Source organism: Acomys minous (genome assembly GCF_964271855.1).
Source record: "Acomys minous genome assembly, chromosome: 16".
Taxonomy (NCBI): Eukaryota; Metazoa; Chordata; class Mammalia; order Rodentia; family Muridae; genus Acomys; species Acomys minous.
Genome location: NC_140498.1, coordinates 61,729,421 through 61,751,249, shown reverse-complemented (window position 1 = coordinate 61,751,249; position 21,829 = coordinate 61,729,421). Strand labels below are relative to the sequence as shown.

Below are 21,829 nucleotides of genomic sequence, written 5' to 3'. Positions count from 1 at the left end.
CATGCTAAGTAATTTTTAATTTCTTTAAACACACATTATCTTCCTCTGCTGCCAAGTGCTGGAAAGACAGGCCTGCAACTCTTTCCTGGCTGGGCCTTGACTGATCTGTGAGAAGGAAAAATAAACCAGTTCATCAATGTCCTCTAGTCGGGTTGCTGAATTGTCAGAGCTGCTTGGATTGGGATGAACAGTGAGAAATGGTGTTTCTGTTGGTTCATGTTCTGACCTGTGGAAATGACATTGACCTATGAGCCTTCCTTGGTCCAGATTTCCTGGGGAGTAGGAGGCTCTGCAGGCCTGTGTACGGGAGGTGGTGATCCTTGTAATGTCACTGTCCGGAGTACACACACAGCCATTAATGTTGATGTGTGATGGGAGGAAACTTTGAAAACTAAAGGTCTATGTTCTAAAGGTTCAGATTTTTGCATTCCAGTTTCAGGTTTGTATTTTACATGTTACAAAATAGTTTGGAAACTGATAGAAAGTGGTGATGGAGATCATCCTACAGCAATACATACTTAGAATATTCTAAACTTTCTGCTACTACCAGCCAGCATGGTATGATCCAGAGAAATTCAGTTCCAGGAGAGAGATGGAGTTTCTGAAGTGCAGATGTTTCTCAGGTCTGGATGGTTTTGGGCGAAGTGGATAGGGGAGATTTCATATCTTTTGCTATAATCCATGTGGAAGGACAGAGATTAAATTTTTCTTCTACATTGTTTTGGGTTTGAACATCAGTGTGGCTGGCTTTACATGGACCCATGAGGAGGCATGACGGGATGGAGAACCTTAGCAAGAGATTACCTTCCTGTGCAAAGAGAGAACTCCAGAAAATGAGGCCTGTTTGTAAGAAACGAAAAGTCCACAACATAACAGGTTAAGGTTCACTTTTAGTTAATTTTGTGTGAGTTGTGACTCCATTTATTTAAAATTTATACAAATAGAATCAGAAGTAAATGTGTAATATCAGTCAAGTACAAACTTTTCCTGCATGTATTTCCTTAGGTCTTTTGTCAAAAACTTTTGTGTATGTTTCTGCTTTTGTTTTAGGCTTTTTCTCTCCATCCCCTTTATTCTTTCATAGATATTGTACACATTCTTGATTATTCTAATTTCTTGTGATATTAAAGTATTTTCTAGTACTAAACTTTTTTAGTATGGTCAGTGTATATGTCACTCAACATGAAGTGGCGAATCAGAGCCTCCAGGCAGAGACGCGGAGGCGGGTTCTTCCGGGAGCCTTGCTGAGGAGCTGTGCAGGCTTGGGTGGTTCCGCGTGGTGTGCGCTGACCTCTGCTGCTGGGTGTTGTGAGAGAAGCTTCAGCAAGTTCCGAAGTCCCGACATGGTGAGTGGAGGGTCACTGCCCACAAACGGGAGGAGCAGGCTGCTGTGGAGAGCTAGCTGGAGTGGTGGGGCTGTGTGGGAAGACAGACCAGTAGGCTATTGGAGAATACGCACACGTGCTACTGAAATGCCGATCTCTGCAGTTCTGCAAATGGACTGGAAGCCTGGGCCATGAGCTATTGTGCTGTGTCCCTTCAGGACACTGTAATTCTAAGGGAGGTGCTCATGTCACTGGAGACTTGCTGGCCAATCAGAGCCTCCAGGCAGACCAACCAATATGAAGATGAGGCTCTTTCTTCTGGCTGCCATGCACAAGTGCAGCTCTCTAGCTGAGCTTTCTTTAATGGGTCTGTGTGCTGTGCTTTGAGCACTGCTGCTGAGTGCTGTGAGGCAAGCGCCAAAGTGGCAACATGGTGAGCTCAGGGTCACTGCTGACTGATGGGTTATCTCCACAGGTGAAATAAGCCAATGGGGCCAGATTGAAAGTAAATCGGAGGCAGGTGGATCTCTGTGAGTTTGAGGGCAGCCTTGTCTTCAAAGTAAATCCAGGACAGCCAAGGCTACACAGAGAAACCCTGTCTCGAAAAACCAAAAACAAACAAACAAACAAACAAAAAAAGTAAACCAGGCAAGTTTACTTAGGAAGTGAAATTCCTTGGCTAGTTCAAGAGCCTCAGTATACAAAGCCTGAGGAAATTGCCCTGCTTGACCCGCCCTCCCCCCCCTCCTCAGCCCCCCTAACCCTACCCCCGCCCCCCCCCCCCCCCCCGCAACTAGGATTACAGGTGAAGGAAGATTAAGTATTGGCCACCTGCTGTACTAGGGAAGCCCTTGTCCCCAGGGGTGGGCTTGGAGCATCTCAAGGAATGCTAAGAATGTGCAGAGGCTTTCCTTGCAGGGGGCAGGGTTGGAGAAAGAAGTGGGCTCTAACAGACCATGTAGATGACAACTAAATACCCACATTGGGGAACATCAGAAAAGTGCGCTACAGGAGCTGGTGTGGTGGGTCCTCCCTGAGGTTGTGTGGTCTGCAAAGGCCAGATGTGGCCACATTTGGCCCGTGTTAAGCTTTGATGGCGAAAAGTAGAATTGATGATGTGAAGGATGCAGCAATTCATAGAAATTTAAAAAGCTCAGGTAGAATTTAGCTGGAGGAGTATTTGTCTCCATCACACCCCACAGATAAACAGTATACTAACAGGCCTGTTAGAAGTCAGGATGCTAGGATACAAGATGCAATTCTTTAAAACCTTACTTGATATAAGACATAGCTTGTGCAAAACCTCCTCACCTCAGCTTTTGTACTTTCTATCTTCTACTTCTCCTTTCTTCCTCATCCTCTGGAAGCTTCCACTTAGGACTCTGTCACTGATGTTTGAAGGCACTGGGGTACTTAAAAATACTTCTGTCACTGTCATTGTTGGGGAAATGTCTTAAGAGGCTAGGCTTGCTGTGGTCAGTCCATATTTAAATTGTTTAAAACATAACCTGGGGACCAAATTTAAAGAAACTTAATGGCAGCAGCATGTAGAATGCAAAATCTGTTTTTAGCTGTCATTACAGAAATTTTTTTATTAGTTAGTTTTGTATTTGTGTGTATTATGTGTGTGTGTATTATATGTATGTATGTATGCATATTAATTCTAGGACCGCTGCATCTAATGTCTTTGAGAAAAGTCTTTCTTCTTGACTAAACTTCCTAAGTTCTCTAATTAAAGGATTGTACCACAGCAGAGTCTAAAAATACTCACTTAAGTCATGTAATAAACTGTCCATTTCCATATCAGGAATAAGATTTTCATGTAGATCATGGCTTCTGTCTTCAGAACAGAACAGGATGCACAGTTTACTTTTACACTGCAGAGTGAAGCAGGATAGGTCGTAACTAGCTCACAGACTAATGTTTAGGGCAGTCAGCTGCAAGAGTCAATACTATGAAGAAAGACCTGATTGAGGTAAGGTGAGTGATGATGTCATTTTCCAGCATGGATTAACTCATGCATGCGAATGGAAACAGACCAGATCGGTGGGTAAACATTTTGGGTAGGTTAGTTTTAGCCACTGAATATTAAATTTCTATTTAATGGACTCTCCTATGCAGATATGTGCAGTCCTCATTGACACAGTTAAGTCAGCTCAGACATTTGAGACTTAGGCTACTGGTTGTTGGTGTCTGTCTGATCTCAGCAGCTAACATTGCACAGAAGGGCAAAGTCAAACAGTACAAGTTTGGTAGTAGAGTTTTTGGTGTCACTTATATATACTATAGTATCATCTGCCAATTAGCATACATTGAATGCTTCCTTTCCAAATTCCACCCTTTTGACCACTTTTAGTTGCCATATTGGTTAGGTTGGACATCAAGTGTTATATTAAGTAGAAATGGAGAAAGAGGACAGACTTCTCTTTATTCAGATTCAGTGGAATTGCTTTGAGGTTCTCTCCATTTAAGTTGATGTTGCGATAGACTTGTGTAAATTGTGTTTAATATGTATAGGTATGTCCCTTGCTATTGTAATCTCTCCAAGACTTTTATAATGAATTGGTGTTGAATTTTTGTGAAGGGCTTGCTTAGTGTCTAATAAGATGACCTTGTGATGTTTTTCCCTATGTCAGTTTATTTATTTTACCATTACTGATTTTCCTGTCGTGATCCATTCCTGCATCAATGGGATGAAACTTCGTCAACCATTGTGGGTTATCTTTTTGATATGTTCTTGGATTAAGTTTACATTTATTTTATAGAGTATTTTTGCTTCAATGTTCATGAACAAATTTGGTCTGTAAATCTCTTTCTTTGTTGAGTCTTTACATCCTTCATGTGTCAAGGTATTGTGGCCTCATAAAATGAACTGGGTAACTTTCCTTCTGTTTCTATTTTGTAGAGTACTTTGAGCAGTATTGAAACTAAGTCTTCTTTGAAAGTCTCGTTGAATTATGCACTAAAAGCATCCAGTCCTGCATTACTTCATATATATATATATATATATATATATATATATATATATATATTATTTATACAGTATTCTGCTCACTTGTATCCTGCCCACCACAAGAAGACACCAGATCTCATGACAGGTGGTTGTGAGCCACCATGTGGTTGCTGGGAATTGAACTCGGGACCTTTGGAAGAGTAGACGGTGCTCTTAACCTCTGAGCCATCTCTCCAGCCCCAGTCCTGCATTTCTTTTTTGGAGTCTTTTAATGAATTCTTTCATGTCACTAGGTGTTAGAGGTCTACTTATGGTAAATTGTTATGTCATCTGGATTTAACTTTGGTAAGTGCTACATGTTGTTGTTAGGTTTACCTGTAAGTAATTAACATTATTAGGCCTATACCTATTAATTATTATTACAACAGTATAACCCACTAGCAATCAGTCAAGACACAGACACCTGTTATATTTTAAAATACTCATAGTTAACCTAGGGCAGGGCAGATATTAATTCTCTAAACTACTTCCCTTAGTGAGGCAGGTATGGGATACCTTTCCCAACCACACAGCATTTAATTCTAATAATTTCTATCAAGCTACCTCACATCCAGAATCCCATATACTTGCTAATGTTCTTCATCAGGGCCAAATCCTCCATCCATGCTGGCCATGTGCTTCTCCTCCCCCTAACCCATGCTGGTGAGACCTCCTTCTCTCCCTTGTCCTCAGATCTGTCTTCATCTCAAGATTCTCTCTGTCTTCCCAAGCCCTAGACCCTTAGCCATGTCTAGTCCATTTGCCCTGCGCAGATGTGATGGTCTTATATTAGTTAGCATCAAAATACAGCAAACCAATAGGTACCTATGAAGAAAATTATTCATTTTGTTTTGATTTTTCAATTTGGTGCAATATGGGTATTTAAAAGTATGTCCTTATGATTTTGGAGATTTTCCCATTGTATGACACCCTGCTCATTTTTTTCTTTTTTCTTCTCTCTCTTTTTTTTTTAATGTGACTATTCCTTCCCTGTCTTTTAGTTATTTTGATAAGGGTTGTCCATTTTGTTGATTTTTCTCAGTGAACCAACTCTGTGTTTCATAAATCCTTGTATTGTTCTCTTTGTTTTTATTTTTTGATTTCAGCCCTAATTCAATAGTTTCTCCCTGTCTACTACTTTTAGTTGTGCTTCCTTCATTTTGTTCTAGACTTTTATATGTGCTGGTAAGTTCCTGGTAAGAGATCTCGTGTATATGTTATGTATGCACTTAGTGCTGTCAACTATCCTTTTATCATCACTTTTCTTGTGTACTATATGCTTACATATGATGTGCATTCATTTGCATTGAATTCTACAAGGTCTTTAATATCTTTCTTTATTTCTGTCTTGACCCATTTTCCCTCTGGAGAGAGTTATTTAGTTTCCATGAGTTTTAAAGACTTCCTTTGTTTCTGTTGTTGATGATGTGTAGCTTTAGTCTATGCTGGTATGATAGAATGAAAGGGGTTGTTTCGATTACCATGTACCTTTTAAGACGTGCACTGTGTTTGAGTATGTGTTCAATTTGGAGATATTTCCATTTGTTTTTGAGAAGAAGGCAAACTCTTCTGTGTTTGTGTGGAATGTTCTGTAAATATCTGGTGAATTCTTTGGATTTTAATAGCAGTTAGCTGAGGCATTGTTCTGTTCATATTATTCATGCAGAATCAAGCAACAGGTAAACCCATCTCTGCCATGGACCTTTTTTGTGAACTATGTAAACTTTGCAAGAAAGTTATTAGGTCCACTTCTGAGGATCTCCAGCTGCCAGACAGGGCTGTTTCAAGGTTTGGCCCTGGAATCCCTCTACATCCTTCCCGGGGTGCCCCTTTTTTACATCTTCTGCTTACCTGGGTGCCACCTGCGTGTGTTCCATGAGAAGGGTTCTCAGATCTTCAGCTTGTGTTGTTGGCCTCTCCACACCTCCAGACAGCAACACCCCAGGACTGCAGATCTGCTGTGGCTAAATCTCCACAGTGCTGGGATGAGTGATCACACCCCTGGAGAAACTGAGAAGCTGAAGCCATGGAAAAGGCAGCAGCACGCAAAGCATCAGTTGTAGTTGCTGCTGAGAGGGATCTCACAGGGTGGGAGGTTTGTTCAACTGGATTCACTCTGTGATCTCCAGTGCCAACTCTATTGTAGGCTTAGATTTTTCAAAACCTACTTTACTTAGGGTGCCTAAATACTATTATCTTCCTTTTAATCTACCATCGAGAGGTAGAGGAGGAAGAAGGTTCATAGAAGAAAGTTGGTGTGAACTATTTAGAAGTAGTTCTTTGGGGAGATTCTATTCTTCCTTGGCAGGGTACCAGAAATCCAGTCCAATAGGAAGCACCAAATAATACCATGAATCAGTGACAACAGATGATAAATGCTTGTTCTGTTTGAGTTAAAGATAAATGTGTGTTCTGTTGGAGTTAAGCAATATTACCCTGCATTGTTTCTTTCTCAGGAGAAGAGTAGGGCAATAGCACATCCCCAATACCTCTACCTTATATCCCATCGAATTAGTTTAAAATGCTTTGTCTATCCCCCTAGGCACAATGTAGAAGGAATAGAGTTTTTCTTGCCTAGGTAGGATACAATATACCTGAAATAAAATTGACTCTTCCTGATTATCTTTTTTGAATTACTTTGTGAATGGTCTGGGTCACAGTGTCCTTTCTCAAACCCATACTATGTTCTTGCCCAGTCAGTCTTTGTTAAATGGTCAGTAAACTATCTCTGACCTGACTTTGGTGTCCATGTGGTCACTGTGGGCTATTCCTGAACCCCAAGAGGCCAAAGCTAGCAGGCTTCTAGGCTTAAGAAGCTTTCAGCTGCAGATAAGCCAATTAAAGCAGGAAAAAATGTTAATGGTGAGGCATGCCCTCATCAGAATGGCTGATTGCTATGTCTGTGAGAGATTATACTGATTGATGAGTGATGTGGGAGGCTCTTCCGCTAGGGTTGCAGTATTCCTTAGCAAGTGTGCCTGGGTTGGAAAAGGGATCAGGCTGCAGATAAGAGAGTGCTCAAGTAAGCAAGCAAGCCAGGGAACAATGTATGTCCATGGTTTTTGTTATAATTTTCTAGGTTGAGTTTCTCTTCTAACCTTACACAATGTTGGACTGTGAGCTGACAGAACCATCTGAAAAAGCAACAAATGGGGCAGAGGAAAGTGCAGTCTGTGGGTTTAGGGAAAAAACAGAACTAGGTAGTTTTAGATGGCAGTCAAATCCTGAAAGAGAGGAAGGGATTTTCAAGGAGCTTAGCACCAGTAAAGAGAAAGCCCTACTCTGCATTGGAAGCCTAAGATGGGCAACACCCATTCTTGCTACACCTTAAATGAATGGAAAGTATAGGCAAAGTGATTGCAAAGCAGACACTTCATATAAAACCTGTGGCAACTCTGGTCCATGGCTGGCATATTTCATCTCAGTTTAGAAACCAAGGTTGGCAGGATCACCCATTGCTGTAGTGGTTTTTTGTTTTTTTTTTTTTTAATATTATTTATTATTGATACAGTATTCTGTCTGCAGGCCAGAAGAGGGCACCAGATCTCATTATCAATGGTTGTGAGCCACCATGTGGTTGCTGGGAATTGAACCCAAGACCTTTGGAAGAACAACCAGTGTTCTTAACCTCTGAGCCATCTCTCCAGCCCCCATTGCACTGGTTTTTAAAACAAGAAAGATGCACAATTCAAGACCATGTATTCTGTCTCTGTGACTTCAGTTTAACATTGCTCCAACTATTTCTGTTTTGCAGAGACACTGCCCCAGTAAGGAAACTATGAGATTTCATTTCACCAGGCTTTGGCTATGTAGCCCGTGTTGCATTTTGAGACCATAAGATGTTGAGATACCTAAGCTCTGAGAAATACATCATGGAGAGATGCATATACTGAGTTAAAGTAACAAAACTGAGTGATGAATGAGAAATTGCAGTCATAGGGCCATCTACACCCTGTGAAACTGAAGCCCCATGTATCTGAGACAAAGATAGAGTATGTTGTGTTTTAGTTGATTTATTTATTTATTTATTTATTTATTTATTTATTTTGTGTCCATCCAATCTTGCCTCACTATATGTACCATCCTCTCAATTAGAATGGGAAGGTTTATTCTGTGCCATTGTATATTGTAAAGATATAACCTGTTTCCGGATTTTAGAAAATATAGCTATCAAAAGATTTTCTGGAGTGTCAGAAGACTCTTTGTACTCTTTTTTTTATTTTTTTTTTTGAGACAGGGTTTCTCTGTGTAACCTTGGTTTTCCTGGACTCACTTTGTAGACCAGGCTGCACAGCGATGCACCTCCCGAGTGCTGGGATTAAAGGCGTGCGCTACCACACCGGCTTGTACTCCTGAATAGTGGATGAGCTATTGCAGACTGTTAGGATCATTGAAGTTGACCAATATCAGAATTTAATTGATCAAGTCAGAATGACTCTGGTTAGTGTCATTTCTTTAAATACTTATCTTCTTAGTTTTTAATTTATTTTTATTTATTTTATTTTATTTCATTTTATTTTTGAGACAGGGTCTCTTTTTGTAGCTTTGGTTGTCCTGGACTCACTTTGTAGACCAGGCTGGCCTCGAACTCACAGCAATCCGCCTGCCTCTGCCTCCCAAGTGCTGGGATTAAAGGCGTGCGCAACCACGACTGGCTCTTCCTTTTTTTAAATTATGTTATTATTATTTTTTTTTAATTGGCTTTCTTAGGGGAGCTTTTGTAGTAGGAGTTTATCTAGATGTCTTTTTAGGGATGAGATGTGAGTGGCTGTAGACTCAAGCCATTTTATGTTTTTGTTTCTTCTGTGTTGAGTTTGAACCTGTTTGTTCAGCTTCCTTCTCATGCTGTCAAGCATCCATGACTATAGACTGAGCCGCTCATTAATGAACAAATTAATTAAATCACTTTACAGCCTGACCCCTCCCTCCTCTACTCCCATTCCCACCATCATTCCCCCTTTCCCCAAGTAGCCCTCCTTCTCCTCAGTGAAGGGGAGGCCCACAAGTGCTATCAACGTCCCCTGGCATCTCAAGTTGCAGCAGGACTAAGAACATCCTTTCCCACTGATGCCTAAGGAGACAGCCCAGATAGGGAAAAGGGGATCCAAAGGCAGACAGCATAGTGAAGATGGCTCCTATTCCTATTGTTAGGGGACCACATGTTCACCAAACTGCACATCTTCTATATATGTGTAGTCAGCCTATGTATGCTCTTTGATTATGGTTCAGTTTCTGTGAGTCCCCATGAGCTCAAGATAGTTGACTGTAGGTTTTCTTGTGGTGTCCTCAAATACCCTGGATCCCACTATCTTTCTTCCCAACCTTCCCCCAAATTCCCTGCACTCTGCCTCTTGTTTGGCTCTGGGTCTCTGCATCTGTTTCCATCAGTTGCTGGAGGAAGACTCTCAGAAAACTCTTATGCTACAAACCTGTCTGCAAGCATAGCAAAGTATCATTAATAGTGTCAGGGATTAGCTCTTTCTGCTTTGGGTAGGTCTTATGTAGAGTAGCAAATTATTTGCTTGCCCTTTCTTAATTCTCTAATCCATCTTTATCCCTATACTTTTTGTAGGCAAGATAAATTTTGGGTCGAAGGCTTTAAGGGTGGTTTTGTGTCCCCCTCCCTCCACTGGAAGTCCCACGTGGCTATGGAGGTTGGCAACTTCAGGCTCTTAGAACCTGATGGTACGGGTCTCAGCTAGATTTACCCCCATTGATGCCAAGGACCCCTCCTTTCCCAGGGATGCCCCCTTCTGCAGAAGAGTGTTAATTCAGAACATGGCTGTTCTCTTAAGAGATCACATGCAAAGACTTTTTTAGGCTTATGTAACCCAGCAGGCAAGAGATCACATCCAAAGGTCTTCTACGGCTGTGTGGTCCGGTTGTAATACAAAACATGCCTATAATCCAGGAGACAGAAGCAAACAGATATGGGTCTAAGGCCAGTCAGGGATAGAGCAAGTATCAAGTAAAGAAAAGCTTAGATCCAGGTGTGGTGACATAGTCCTTTCATCCTAATTGAAGGTTACGTTAATTTAAAGAAGGAAGCACCACCCAGGCTCGATCGTGATATGATTGTGTGGAAGAAGAGGTGATGAAGCAGAGAAGATGTGGTAGAATAGGATATGGCCCACTCCACTATAGAGAGCCCAGGGAAGCTACTGAAGAGGCATTTGTACAGAGAGAGGAAGCAGTTTTACCAGGAAACAGACCACAAAGAAAATGAGATGTCTTTCTCTTGTCAAAAGCTCAGTGGTGGTTCCATTACTTTAGGGGTTTGTTCAGCTAAAATCAAATTAAGCTCTTAAAAATGAATATTTATAAAAGTGTAGTCTTGAAGGCAAGTAAATACTTAAATAGAAGTGGATCAGGGCATAATGATTTTACAAACAATATTGCTGCTGGGCAGTGGTGGCATACGCCTTTAATCCCAGCACTTGGGAGGCAGAAGCAGGCAGATTGCTGTGAGTTCGAGGCCAGCCTGGTCTACAAAGTGAGTCCAGGAAAGTCAAGGATACACATAGAGGCCCTGTGTTGAAAAACAAACAAAAAACCAAACAACAACAAAAGTACTATTGCTACCCAGCACATCTTCCACAGTGGGCAGATGAAAAACACAGTTTTATTAGTCAAGGTTCTCACATGAGCACAACTGGTAGAGTGGATCTCATTCTGTGTATTTTGAAAGTAAATTTTTTGAATGTCTCACAACTGCGGTCCAGCTAGTTCAACCTTAGCTATCTACCAAAAGAAACGTAGAGACTCCAGAACTTGTTTGGTCCATGTGGCTGGATGTCTTATCTGGTGCTCAGTATACTCCAGAAGTCCAAAAATTAGGATGTAAAGACACTAGAGGAATGAAAATTTCCTAGCCTAGACTAATGAAAACAGGCAGAGAAAGAAAACTTCCTTCTGCAATATCTTCTTTATATGTGGGTTGACACCCATAGCTGTGGCCCTGATTATAGATCAATATTATCATCTCAAAAAATCCGCATTAAAGAAAGGTCTTTCCAGTTCGAAAGCCTTATTTCAGAAAACTCTCTCCAAAAAGAAAGCCTGGGGTACTCCACAGGGACTCTGGACAATTTCTTATAGAGTTCTGCCTATGCCTACTCATGCTCAACTAACACAACCACTTCTAAAGATGATCATAATGTAGCAGCACAGACGTCTGCGGCCACTGTTGGGTAAAAATCATGCAGGAACATATATAAATTATAAAAAGAAGGACACACTTGCTTTCATGGAGGACTCCAAAGAGTTCATTTTAACTAGCCCTGTCTGCTCTGACTGAGGCCTGTGAAATCACTGTAGAGAATTCCATTCCTTCTTTTTTTCTAAGCCTTGTTTTTATTTTATGATTACAGGTGTTTGCCTGTATGTATTTGTACACAGTGCCTACAAAGGCCAAGAAGATCCCAGATCTCCTGGGGGAGAAGTTACAGAAGATTGTTAGCTACCATAGAGCTTCTGGGAAATTCATAAAGCATCTTCATTACTATCTGTTGCTCTAGTCCCAGGCGTTCTGACACTATCTCCTGGCTTCCCTGCCCACCAGGCAAGAATAGGGCACAAAGACATGCATTCTGGCAAAACAGGACTCTAATTAGGATTAATGGGTACGGAGAGAGTTTGGTGCAAGGTGTGGCTACAAAATTTAGGCTTAGGCTCCATAGCCCAGGGCTAAATGACTTCATGACTTCCAACAAAGCCACAACCCCATTTTTGGTGGTTTTGTTTGTTTGTGGATTCTTTCTTTTTGTTTTTTTGAGACAGGGATTTTCTGTGTAACCTTGGCTTTCATGGACTCACTTTATAGACCAGGCTGGTCTCTAACTCCCAGCAATTGGCCTGCCTCTGCCTCAGGATTGCTGGGATTAAAGGCATGCTCTACCACAACTGGCCACACCTCCCATTCTTTCTGATCCTCACATAACCAAGGTGTCAAATTCAAGGATATGAATTGGCCTCCAATGTGCTGGGGTTGCTGGCATATTATCTGAAACTTGTGTAATTAAAAAGCACCTGGGTGCCTCTGTGTCACAGCGGGGAAGCAGCATGATTGCTAGTCTGTCACCTGAGACATTACCTTGAACATCATGCCTGGCTCATTCCCTGCCCTTGCTGATTCCCTATGTCCTCTAAGAGCCCTCTGCTCAGCAGAGACCCACTGACTCTTCTCTCCTTGCTGGGGAAGGCGCCCTCATCCCCACCCCTCCCTCCCTTCACACCTCCACTCCATCCTCTACCCCAGCCCCACCCCGAGCCCTAGCACAATTGTGGGTTTTTGTTTTCTTTTTACTCACCTTTCCACTGAGGATGATGTGTTGATTCAAGTTTTAGTGCTTCAAAATTATTCTCTTTATTTTTTTTTAAAGATTTATTTAAGTATACAGTGTTTCTCCTTCTTCTATGGCTGCCCACCAGAAGAGGGCGCCAGATCTCCCTGTAGATGACTGTGAGTCACCATATGGTTGCTGGGAATTGAACTCAGGTCCTTTGGAAGAGCAGGCAGTGCTCTTAACCACAGAGCCATTTCTCCAACCTCTCCAAAATGATTATCATCTCTTGCCTGCTCTCCTCCCAGGTTTGTTTCCTATCTATCATGTGAAAGGTTGCTGCAGTTTTCCTGAACACAGCATGAAGCCACAAAACAACAATCATGTTTCCTAAACTCTCTTTAATTTGGTATCTTTTGCGTACCTTTTCACTTGTGGGATAGACTGATAACTCCACTCCAGAATGGGCAAAGGCTTTGCAAGCTGTGCACGCTGATTCCAGGAAGAAGAAGGGAAGTGCCTGAGGGTTTTGCTGGTGCCTCAGGCAAGCTCAGATGTTGGGACCTGGTGAGCTCAAGGGCAAAGGGGGAGGGGCCGGCATCTGAGCTCAGGAGGCCTGAGTGGCTGGTTCTGTCCTGGGGTGAGTGCAAAGGTGGAAATGCAGGGTCTTGGAGAACAGCTAGGAGTGCTACTGAAATACAAATCTCTCCACCTAAGAAAAAAACACTGGTCCTGCAATGGAAGCCTGTTCCAGGAACTACTGTGCTGTGTCCCTTCAGCACACTCTAACCATAGGGAAGTGCTCCTGTTACTCAAGACTCAATGGCCAATCAGGGACTCCAGAAAAGAGAGAAAGAGTGTTCTTTTGGGTACCATGCTGTAACTTCTGCTCTGTAGAGAAGTGGACTTGAGTGACTGTGTGCGATATGCTCCGAGTATTTGTGCTGGGTGCTGTGAGGAGAGCTCAGGCAAGGTCAGAAAACACAACATGGTAAGTGCAGAGTCACTGCTCACAGTAGAAGGAACTGACAGCTGAGCAGAGGAAACTGGTGAAGTGGGTCTTCCCTGGGGCTGCGAGATAAGCAGCACCAGATGTGGCCACCTGTGAGGTCCTTTTCAGTCTTAGTAATTTTCTGGACTTGGTGATGGTCTCTGACTACCTGCACTGTGTGGATTACATCTACACAAAGCATTGGGAGCAGGGGCTTGTGAGTAGAAACATCCTTGGCAGGATTACAAACTCAGACCCCTAGTTTCTCTAACTTCTAAAAATTCTGTTCTCAGCATTTAACATTTATGTCTAAGATATATTTGGAAGCCCGGCATTGTGGCCCTCGCCCCAAATCCCAGCACTCAGGAGGCAAGTAGCTCACTGTGTCTTTAAGGCTATCCTGGTCTGCAATGTGAGTCCATGGCAGCCAAGGCCAACACAGAGAAACAATGCCTCCAACAAAACAAAAAATAAACAAACAAACAACATATATATATATATATATATATATATATATATATATATATGTCATTAATTAATTTTGTCGAGGTTGTAAATGTCATCTCATGAGTTGGGTAACACTTCAGTATTAAGCTGTGACCTCTTGCTGTCCCGGTATTCATTGCATAGACGTGGCTGGCAGTCACATCATGAGATTGTCCTGTCTCAGCTTCTTGACTACTGAGATTAACAGCATGAAAAACTACACTCAGTTTAAAAATCATTTTTATCATTAGTAATTGTTTATATAATTTCTCTGACATGAGCCCAGTATTCCTAAACTGTTTCTCTACCTCCCCATCCCTCTGATGATTGGCGTTTATCTTGCAAGGCTATAGCCTATTCAAGGGCTGAGGAATGACAGAAGTGGACCTCAGTATTCAGGATCCTTATAAAAAGACTTGGTTACATTAGAACATCTGTATCAGGAAATTAGTGGAGGAAGCCACAGAATTATGTGAATATATTGTCAATAAAGGACACAGTTACAGTGTTATCACTATTATGCTTTCTCTTGCACACCTGTATGAGATATTATAGAATGCAGTGACCTATGATGATGTGAACGTGAAATTCACTCAGGAAGAGTGGACCTTGCTGGATCCTTGCCAGAAGAGTCTCTACAGAGAGGTGATGCTTGAGACCTGCAGGAACCTCACTGCCATAGGTAGGACTGTGAATTTTATGTTGCTTTTTAAAATCTAGTGACAACTGTTTCTCCATTGCTATTATTTGTTATTGTAATGTCAACTGAAAATAAGGATGAATTATATGATTAGTCAGCCAGATGTCTGACGTTAACTGAAGGGTAACTTGAATTTTGCCTAATTTCCAATAATATATTATGCATTTTTGGTTCCTCTATTTTAGGTTACAGTTGGGAAGACCATAACATTGAAGAGAGTCTTCATACTTCTAGAAGATATAGAAGGTAATTTTCATATGCAAGTTGATATGATTTCCTGTGAATTACTTTTAGTGCATCCTTTAAGTTGTAAAGAAAAGCAAGAGTGTAAATATGCACTGTTTGAAGTGTATCGATGATTATTAAATTCTGACAAAGACATGTACCTCAAAATCAGGTCTCTGATTTTTTTTTTTTTTTTTTTTTTTTGGTGTTTTGAGACAGGGTTTCTCTGTGTAGCCTTGGCTGTCCTACACTCAATTTTAGACCAGGCTGGCCTCGAACTCACAGCAATCCACCAGCCTCTGCCTCCCTAGTGCTGGGATTAAAGGCATGCATCACCATGCCCGGCTCTGATTCATTTTTGTAAGTCATTTCTCTAAGAAAGAAGATAAGAAAACAGTGCATTAACAAATATCACCATTTGAATCATAGTGAGCTAGATTGTGCAACTGATAATCTTTTTAGTCTCATACTACATAGATACTGCAGAAGATGTACACATTAATCTTCTATAGATACAAGCCCTGTTGGCATAGGAACATTGAACAAAGCAATATAACCCTCTCTTACCCAGAAGAATTAGAAGATTTGTAGTGGTACCAATAACGTGTAGACTTTCTGAACATAATACTGTGTATAATGAATGGCTTTTCCAATTCATTGGCAATACATCCACAAACTCACACTGCAGAAAAGCTTCCATGAGTACTATCAATGTGGATTGCCTCTGTTTGCCTCGGTTCATTTTGCAATTGTAGTATGACTGACATGATAGGAAAAATTTTAATGCAACCACAGTGGTAAATCTGACCCCCCCCATTCTCTTCCAACATGTGAAAAACCCTCTTCTATAGTAAAAGGATGCTATAAATGTGGTCCATGCAATACATGATCTTAAAATCACACGCCTCTTAGGAGAGGCAAAATAAAACTTGAAGAAGGAAGGAAAAATGAAAGTCAATAAACTGACATTACCATGAGATCTGATTACTTTTAAAATTAGACCGAAATGTAAAATTAATTCACAGGGATAAAAAAATTAATCAGTGTAATGAATGTGGTATAACTTTAACATGTGCGAATTATCGTTGCAGGAAAGAAAGATGATACACTAGAGGAAAACCTTCTTTATTTACTCAGTGTGGTAAATCATGGTCATGTCAAAGTCATCCTCAAGATCAAGAAATAATTCCTGCTGGAGAGAAACCATATGAAGATATTCAGTATGGTGAAGCCTTTGTAAGTCACAGTAGTCTCCAAATTCATAATAGAACAAAAACTAGAGAGAAACCGTATGAATATAAACAATGTTTTACGATCTTTGAACATCAACGTTCTCTTCAAATTCATGAGAAAATTCATACTGGAAAGATCCTTATGAATGTCAAAAATGTGGTAAAGTCTTTGCACAGCACAGTTCTCTTGACAGGCATAAATTAATTCATACAGGAGAGAAACCTTATGAATGTAGTCAACGTGGTAAAGCCTTTGCATGGCATGGGAGTCCTCAAAGGCATGAAATAATTCATACAGGAGATAAACCTTATGAATGTAATCAATGTGGTAAAGCCTTTGCACGGCATGGGAGTCTTCAAAAGCATGAAAGAATTCATACAGGAGAGAAACCTTATGAATATAATCAATGTGGTAAAGCCTTTGCACAGCACAGTCATCTTCAAAAGCATGAGAGAATTCATACGGGAGAGAAACCTTATGAATGTAATCAATGTGGTAAAGCCTTTGCACAGCACAGTCATCTTCAAAAGCATGAGAGAATTCATACGGGAGAGAAACCTTATGAATGTAATCAATGTGGTAAAGCCTTTGCACAGCATGGGAGTCTTCAAAGGCATGAAAGAATTCATACAGGAGAGAAACCTTATGAATGTAATCAATGTGGTAAAGCCTTTGCACGGCAGAGTTCTCTTCAAAGCCATGAGAGATTTCATACAGGAGAGAAACCTTATGAATGTAATCAATGTGGTAAAGCCTTTGCATGGCATGGGAGTCTTTAAAGGCATGAAAGAATTCATAGAGGAGAGAAATCTTATGAATGTAATCAATGTGGTAAAGCCTTTGCAGAGCACAGTTATCTTCAAATGCATGAGAGAATTCATACAGAAGAGAAACCTTATGAATGTAATCAATGTGGTAAAGCTTTGCATGGCGCAGATCTCTTCGAATGCACACAAGAATTCACACAGAAGAGAAACCTTATGAATGTAATCAATGTGGTAAAGCCTTTGCATGGCATGAGAGTCTTCAAAGGCATGGAAGAATTCATAGAGGAGAGAAACCTTATGAATGTAATCAATGTGGTAAAGCCTTTGCAGAGCACAGTTATCTTCAAATGCATGAGAGAATTCATACAGGAGAGAAACCTTATGAATATAATCAATGTGGTAAAGTCTTTGCATGGCACGGGTCTCTTCAAAGGCATGAAAGAATTCATATAAGAGAGAAACCTTATGAATGTAATCAATGTGGTAAAGCCTTTGCATGGCAAGGGAGTCTTCAAAGGCATGGAAGAATTCATAGAGGAGAGAAACCTTATGAATGTAATCAATGTGGTAAAGCTTTTGCAGAGCACAGTTATCTTCAAATGCATGAGAGAATTCATACAGGAGAGAAACCTTATGAATGTAGTCAATGCAGTAAAGCCTTCACGTGGCGCAGATCTCTTCAAATGCACACAAGAATTCATACAGGAGAGAAACGTTATAAATGTAATCAATGTGGTAAAGCCTTTGCACAGCACAGTCATCTTCAAAGCCATGAGAGTATTCATAGAGGAGAGAAACCTTTTGAATGTAATCAATGTGGTAAAGCCTTTGCACGGCACAGGTCTCTTCAAAGGCATGAAAGAAGTCATACAGAAGAGAAACCTTAGGAGTGTAATCAATGTGGTAAAGCCTTTGCATGTGACAGCTCTCTTCAACTGCATAAAGGAAGTCATATAAGAGAGAAACCTTATGAATGTAATCAATGTGGTAAAGCCTTTGCACGGCATGGGATCTTCAAAGGCATGAAAGAATTCATACAGGAGAGAAACCTTATGAATGTAATCAATGTGGTAAAGCCTTTGCACAGCACAGTCATCTTCAAAAGCATGAGAGAATTCATACAGAAGAGAAACCTTATGAATGTAATCAATGTGGTAAAGCCTTTGCACGGCAGAGTTCTCTTCAAAGCCATGAGAGATTTCATACAGGAGAGAAACCTTATGAGTGTAATCAATGTGGTAAAGCCTTTGCATGGCATGGGAGTCTTCAAAGGCATGAAAGAATTCATAGAGGAGAGAAATCTTATGAATGTAATCAATGTGGTAAAGCCTTTGCATGGCATGGGAGTCTTCAAAGGCATGAAAGAAGTCATACAGTAGAGAAACCTTAGGAGTGTAATCAATGTGGTAAAGCCTTTGCATGGGACAGCTCTCTTCAACTGCATAAAGGAATTCATATAAGAGAGAAACCTTAGACAGCCAAGGCTACACAGAGAAACCCTGTCTCGAAAAAAAAAAAAGAGAGAAACCTTATGAATGTAATCAATGTGGTAAAGCCTTTGCATGGCACAGGGATCTTCAAAGGCATGAAAGAATTCATACAGGATAGAAGCCTTATGAATGTAATTAATGTTTTAAAGCATTTGCATATCACAATTTTCTTCAGAGCCATGAAGGAATTCATACAGGACAGAAAATTAATGAATATAATGTCTGTGGTAAAGCCTTTGAATGTCATGGTCATCTTCAAAGGCATGAAAGATTTCACACAGGAGAGAATCTTTATGAATGTATTTCATATTTTGAAGTCTTTACATGCCTTTACATACGAGAGAGAAATCCACTCAATGTAATTAATGTGAGATAGCCTAGCAGTCCAGAGTATCTCACAGACTTGTTCTATGAAGCAGGAATTTTGAGGAACCGGCCCACCTAGTCTCTACAGAGTGGGACATCTGTTTCCCAGTGTCATGCTTGTTCACCATTTAGATAGTCAGTGTGCTAGCAGCAGTAAAGAACAGTTGTTTGATTCAGTGGCTATTTGGCCACATTTGTTTCATAGATGTCCATCAGCTTATTCAAGTATATTGGATGTGCCCCCTGAAGCAGCTGTATCTCTCTGTCAGGAAAGGCCTTTCTAATTAAATGCCATATTCTGTAAGTCTCTGAGGTGTTTTGAAGACCATCTATGTATTTACCATAATGAATAACCATACACATCTATCTACGTATCTATCTATGGGTGAATTACTTTATTTATCTTGGTTTCTCTAAATAGACAAACATTGCTTGTTTCTAGCTATGCACAGTCTGCTGAATCTTGAACATTTACACAAGAGACTAAATAAAGCTTTTCCTGTAATTAACTAAACTAGTATATAACAAGGCTTCAAGTAAGATTTCTACGGGAGTAACTACTGACTTGCATCTCCAACCATCCTGAGCAGCTTGGAAGAGTTCACGTTCATAAGACTAGAACTATATCAAATGGGATAAAGGAGTAGGTGCACAGCACGTCTGCAGTAACAACATGCTGTTGATAATACTGCACCAACTGTGAAAGCCCTTTCCAAGTGTGTATAATCCTTTAAGCACTGCTATTGTCTTAACTCACCACACTGTCCTCCTGGGCCACCTAGCTTGTCTTCGAGAAATGACCATTTACATTATTTTAAAATTTAAGTCACCATTACTATAACTGCAATGAACATGAGAATTCTGATACCTCTAAAACTAATTTAAAGTGCATTGAAACTATACTCAGAAGATTGCATGTATCCATGGCAATTCTGTCATTTTATGAGAATTCGAGAATGCTGCAAGAAGACTAGCAGAGCCAACTAGCCTATATCCATGTGGACTTACAGAGATGGAAGCAGCAACCAAAGAGCACACATGGACTAGACCTAGACCCCTGCACATATGTAACCCATAGGCAGTGTGATCATCATATGGGTCCACTAATAATTTGAGTAGGTGCTGTCTAGGACATAGACTGTGTTGGACACTTTCAATCCATGTTTTCTAGCCAGACTGCCTTGCCCTACCTCAGGGGATGTGTGAGCGCTCAGTTCTGATGAGACTTGTAGTGGTGGTATGGGTGTGAGAGCGCATGTGGGTCACTAAGGTTACACTTAAGTCCACTTTCTATGTCTTTGTGCATTATATTCCTCCAGTTCCACGTCGACAGACTTGCTGTAGTAGAATATCATGTACACTTGTACACCATAGTATACAACACTGTTTGAAAATGTGATGTCAGAGACAGAGAGAGAGAGAGAGAGAGAGAGAGAGAGAGAGAGAGAGAGAGAGAGAAATGTTCAATTTCCAGCAAAAATTCAATGGGATCCAAACAAAGCTCCTAACAATTCATCACAGGAAACTTGATTCCAAAGCTATATGATATGAGAAAACTCATAATTTTCTATGGAACTGTGAGGAAATAGTATAAACGTTGGTAGAATGTGACTCCTGAACTTACCACAAACATTGCACAATCAATATTTGTGGGAAAAAAATGAGGGAATGGAGATAAAATGCCAAATACATAAGTTTAAATTTATATTTCAGGTTTCATCAAAATACCTAAGGAAATTCCACCAGGGAAAGTGTGACCTTGACCAATTAACTATGATTGTATGTGTTACAAACACAGACTTCACTATGAAAAGCACTGTTACCCCTAAACTGTTCTATTTCTGCCTTATAGCTACTACTAATCTCTCTTGCAGAGAGGCTCCATGCTCTAGAGCTCTCTCAAAATGTGATCAGAAAGGTAGTCCTATGGCCCTACATGCCCTCATGCCCCCTTGTGGTTGCAGACAAATTCAGCCCCACTGAATCCCACAAAGAAAACAATGTTGTAGAATAATTTATGTCTGCTTCCTGCCAGATGTATTATGTCACAAGGTGTGAAATCTGCCCTGTCTATGTACTGTGTGCAGCTGAGAACCCTCTGCTTCTCAGAAAGTCCATTTGTACCCTGAAACTGAATTTCCGTGATTCATACCATTGTGGTTGGTGGTATCGGAAAAATAAGTATTGATGAAGCATAATCCTCATCAATTACTTTCTATCTGTTCCACACTATTTATATAATTTGACACAAAAATTGACTGTAGAATGTCAGGTTCGGTACTTCTAGAAACTAGACCTTCAGTTTTCTATCTGTCTTCTTACTGCACACGAAAACCAATGCCTGTATGTGTACCCTGGAGAGTGATAGTATAAGCTCCACAGCTTTCCACTGCTTGGGCTTCAAAGCTGAGGCATCTAAAGGGAATCCACAATCAGGAAATTCAGAAGCCAATGACCTCCGCCCAGATCACCACTGAGACCAACAAATTCACAGTGTGAACCACTCTCCATCTCAGTCCCAGCAGATCTGACTCTGACATACCAGTAGACTTTCTCATCCTGGACATGGGGCAGCTGCCTCCACAGTCGCCATGGTGTGACATGTGGTACTCCTCACAGTTCCCTACAGCTGCATCAGAGAAGAATCCTGGAAAAGACATGTAAGCTACCTTCCTCTCAGGCCCCTCTTTCCTAAACTTGCTCAGAGTCCCTCATTAGCTTGGAAACTCCATCTTGGCCTTTGGAAGTTAGCAGCCCCTCTACTGGGGGATCAGAGGTCAAATAGCTCAGACAGTTGGAGCCTTCCCAGCTCCACCGTTGCTCCCTAGGGCCAGACAGAGCAGTACTCTGGGGAATTTGTTTTTAAAGAATTTTCCAATCTCCCAGAATATTTCTTGTTTCTTTTTCAAGGCACATACACCTTTGTTTACATATGATGTTACACACTCAATATGCAGTACAGCCATTTCTAT

The 21,829-nt window shown here is 40.9% G+C and overlaps 2 protein-coding genes and 2 long non-coding RNA genes across 4 annotated transcripts in view; 1 reads left to right on the top strand and 3 right to left on the bottom strand.

Moving 5' to 3' along the window:
* The window catches only part of LOC311587541 (uncharacterized protein), a 297,218-nt gene that overhangs the window by 94,119 nt on the left and 181,270 nt on the right, over positions 1-21,829 (bottom strand). The window lies entirely within an intron of this gene.
* LOC311587571 overlaps positions 1-21,829 on the bottom strand; it is a 93,713-nt gene that overhangs the window by 12,943 nt on the left and 58,941 nt on the right. The window lies entirely within an intron of this gene.
* LOC311587539 (uncharacterized protein) overlaps positions 927-21,829 on the top strand; it is a 167,708-nt gene continuing 146,805 nt past the window's right edge. Inside the window, exon 1 of the mRNA XM_084764497.1 lies at positions 927-1,346. Within this exon, the coding sequence (XP_084620623.1) occupies positions 1,158-1,346 (189 nt within the window). The 5' untranslated portion in view covers positions 927-1,157. The remainder of the gene's footprint in view (positions 1,347-21,829) is intronic.
* LOC311587567 lies at positions 17,163-20,009 on the bottom strand. Its single transcript, XR_014775900.1, has 3 exons — positions 18,530-20,009; positions 18,051-18,218; positions 17,163-17,211 (listed from the first exon to the last, which is right to left on the bottom strand). It is a non-coding gene; the product is annotated as an uncharacterized lncRNA (long non-coding RNA).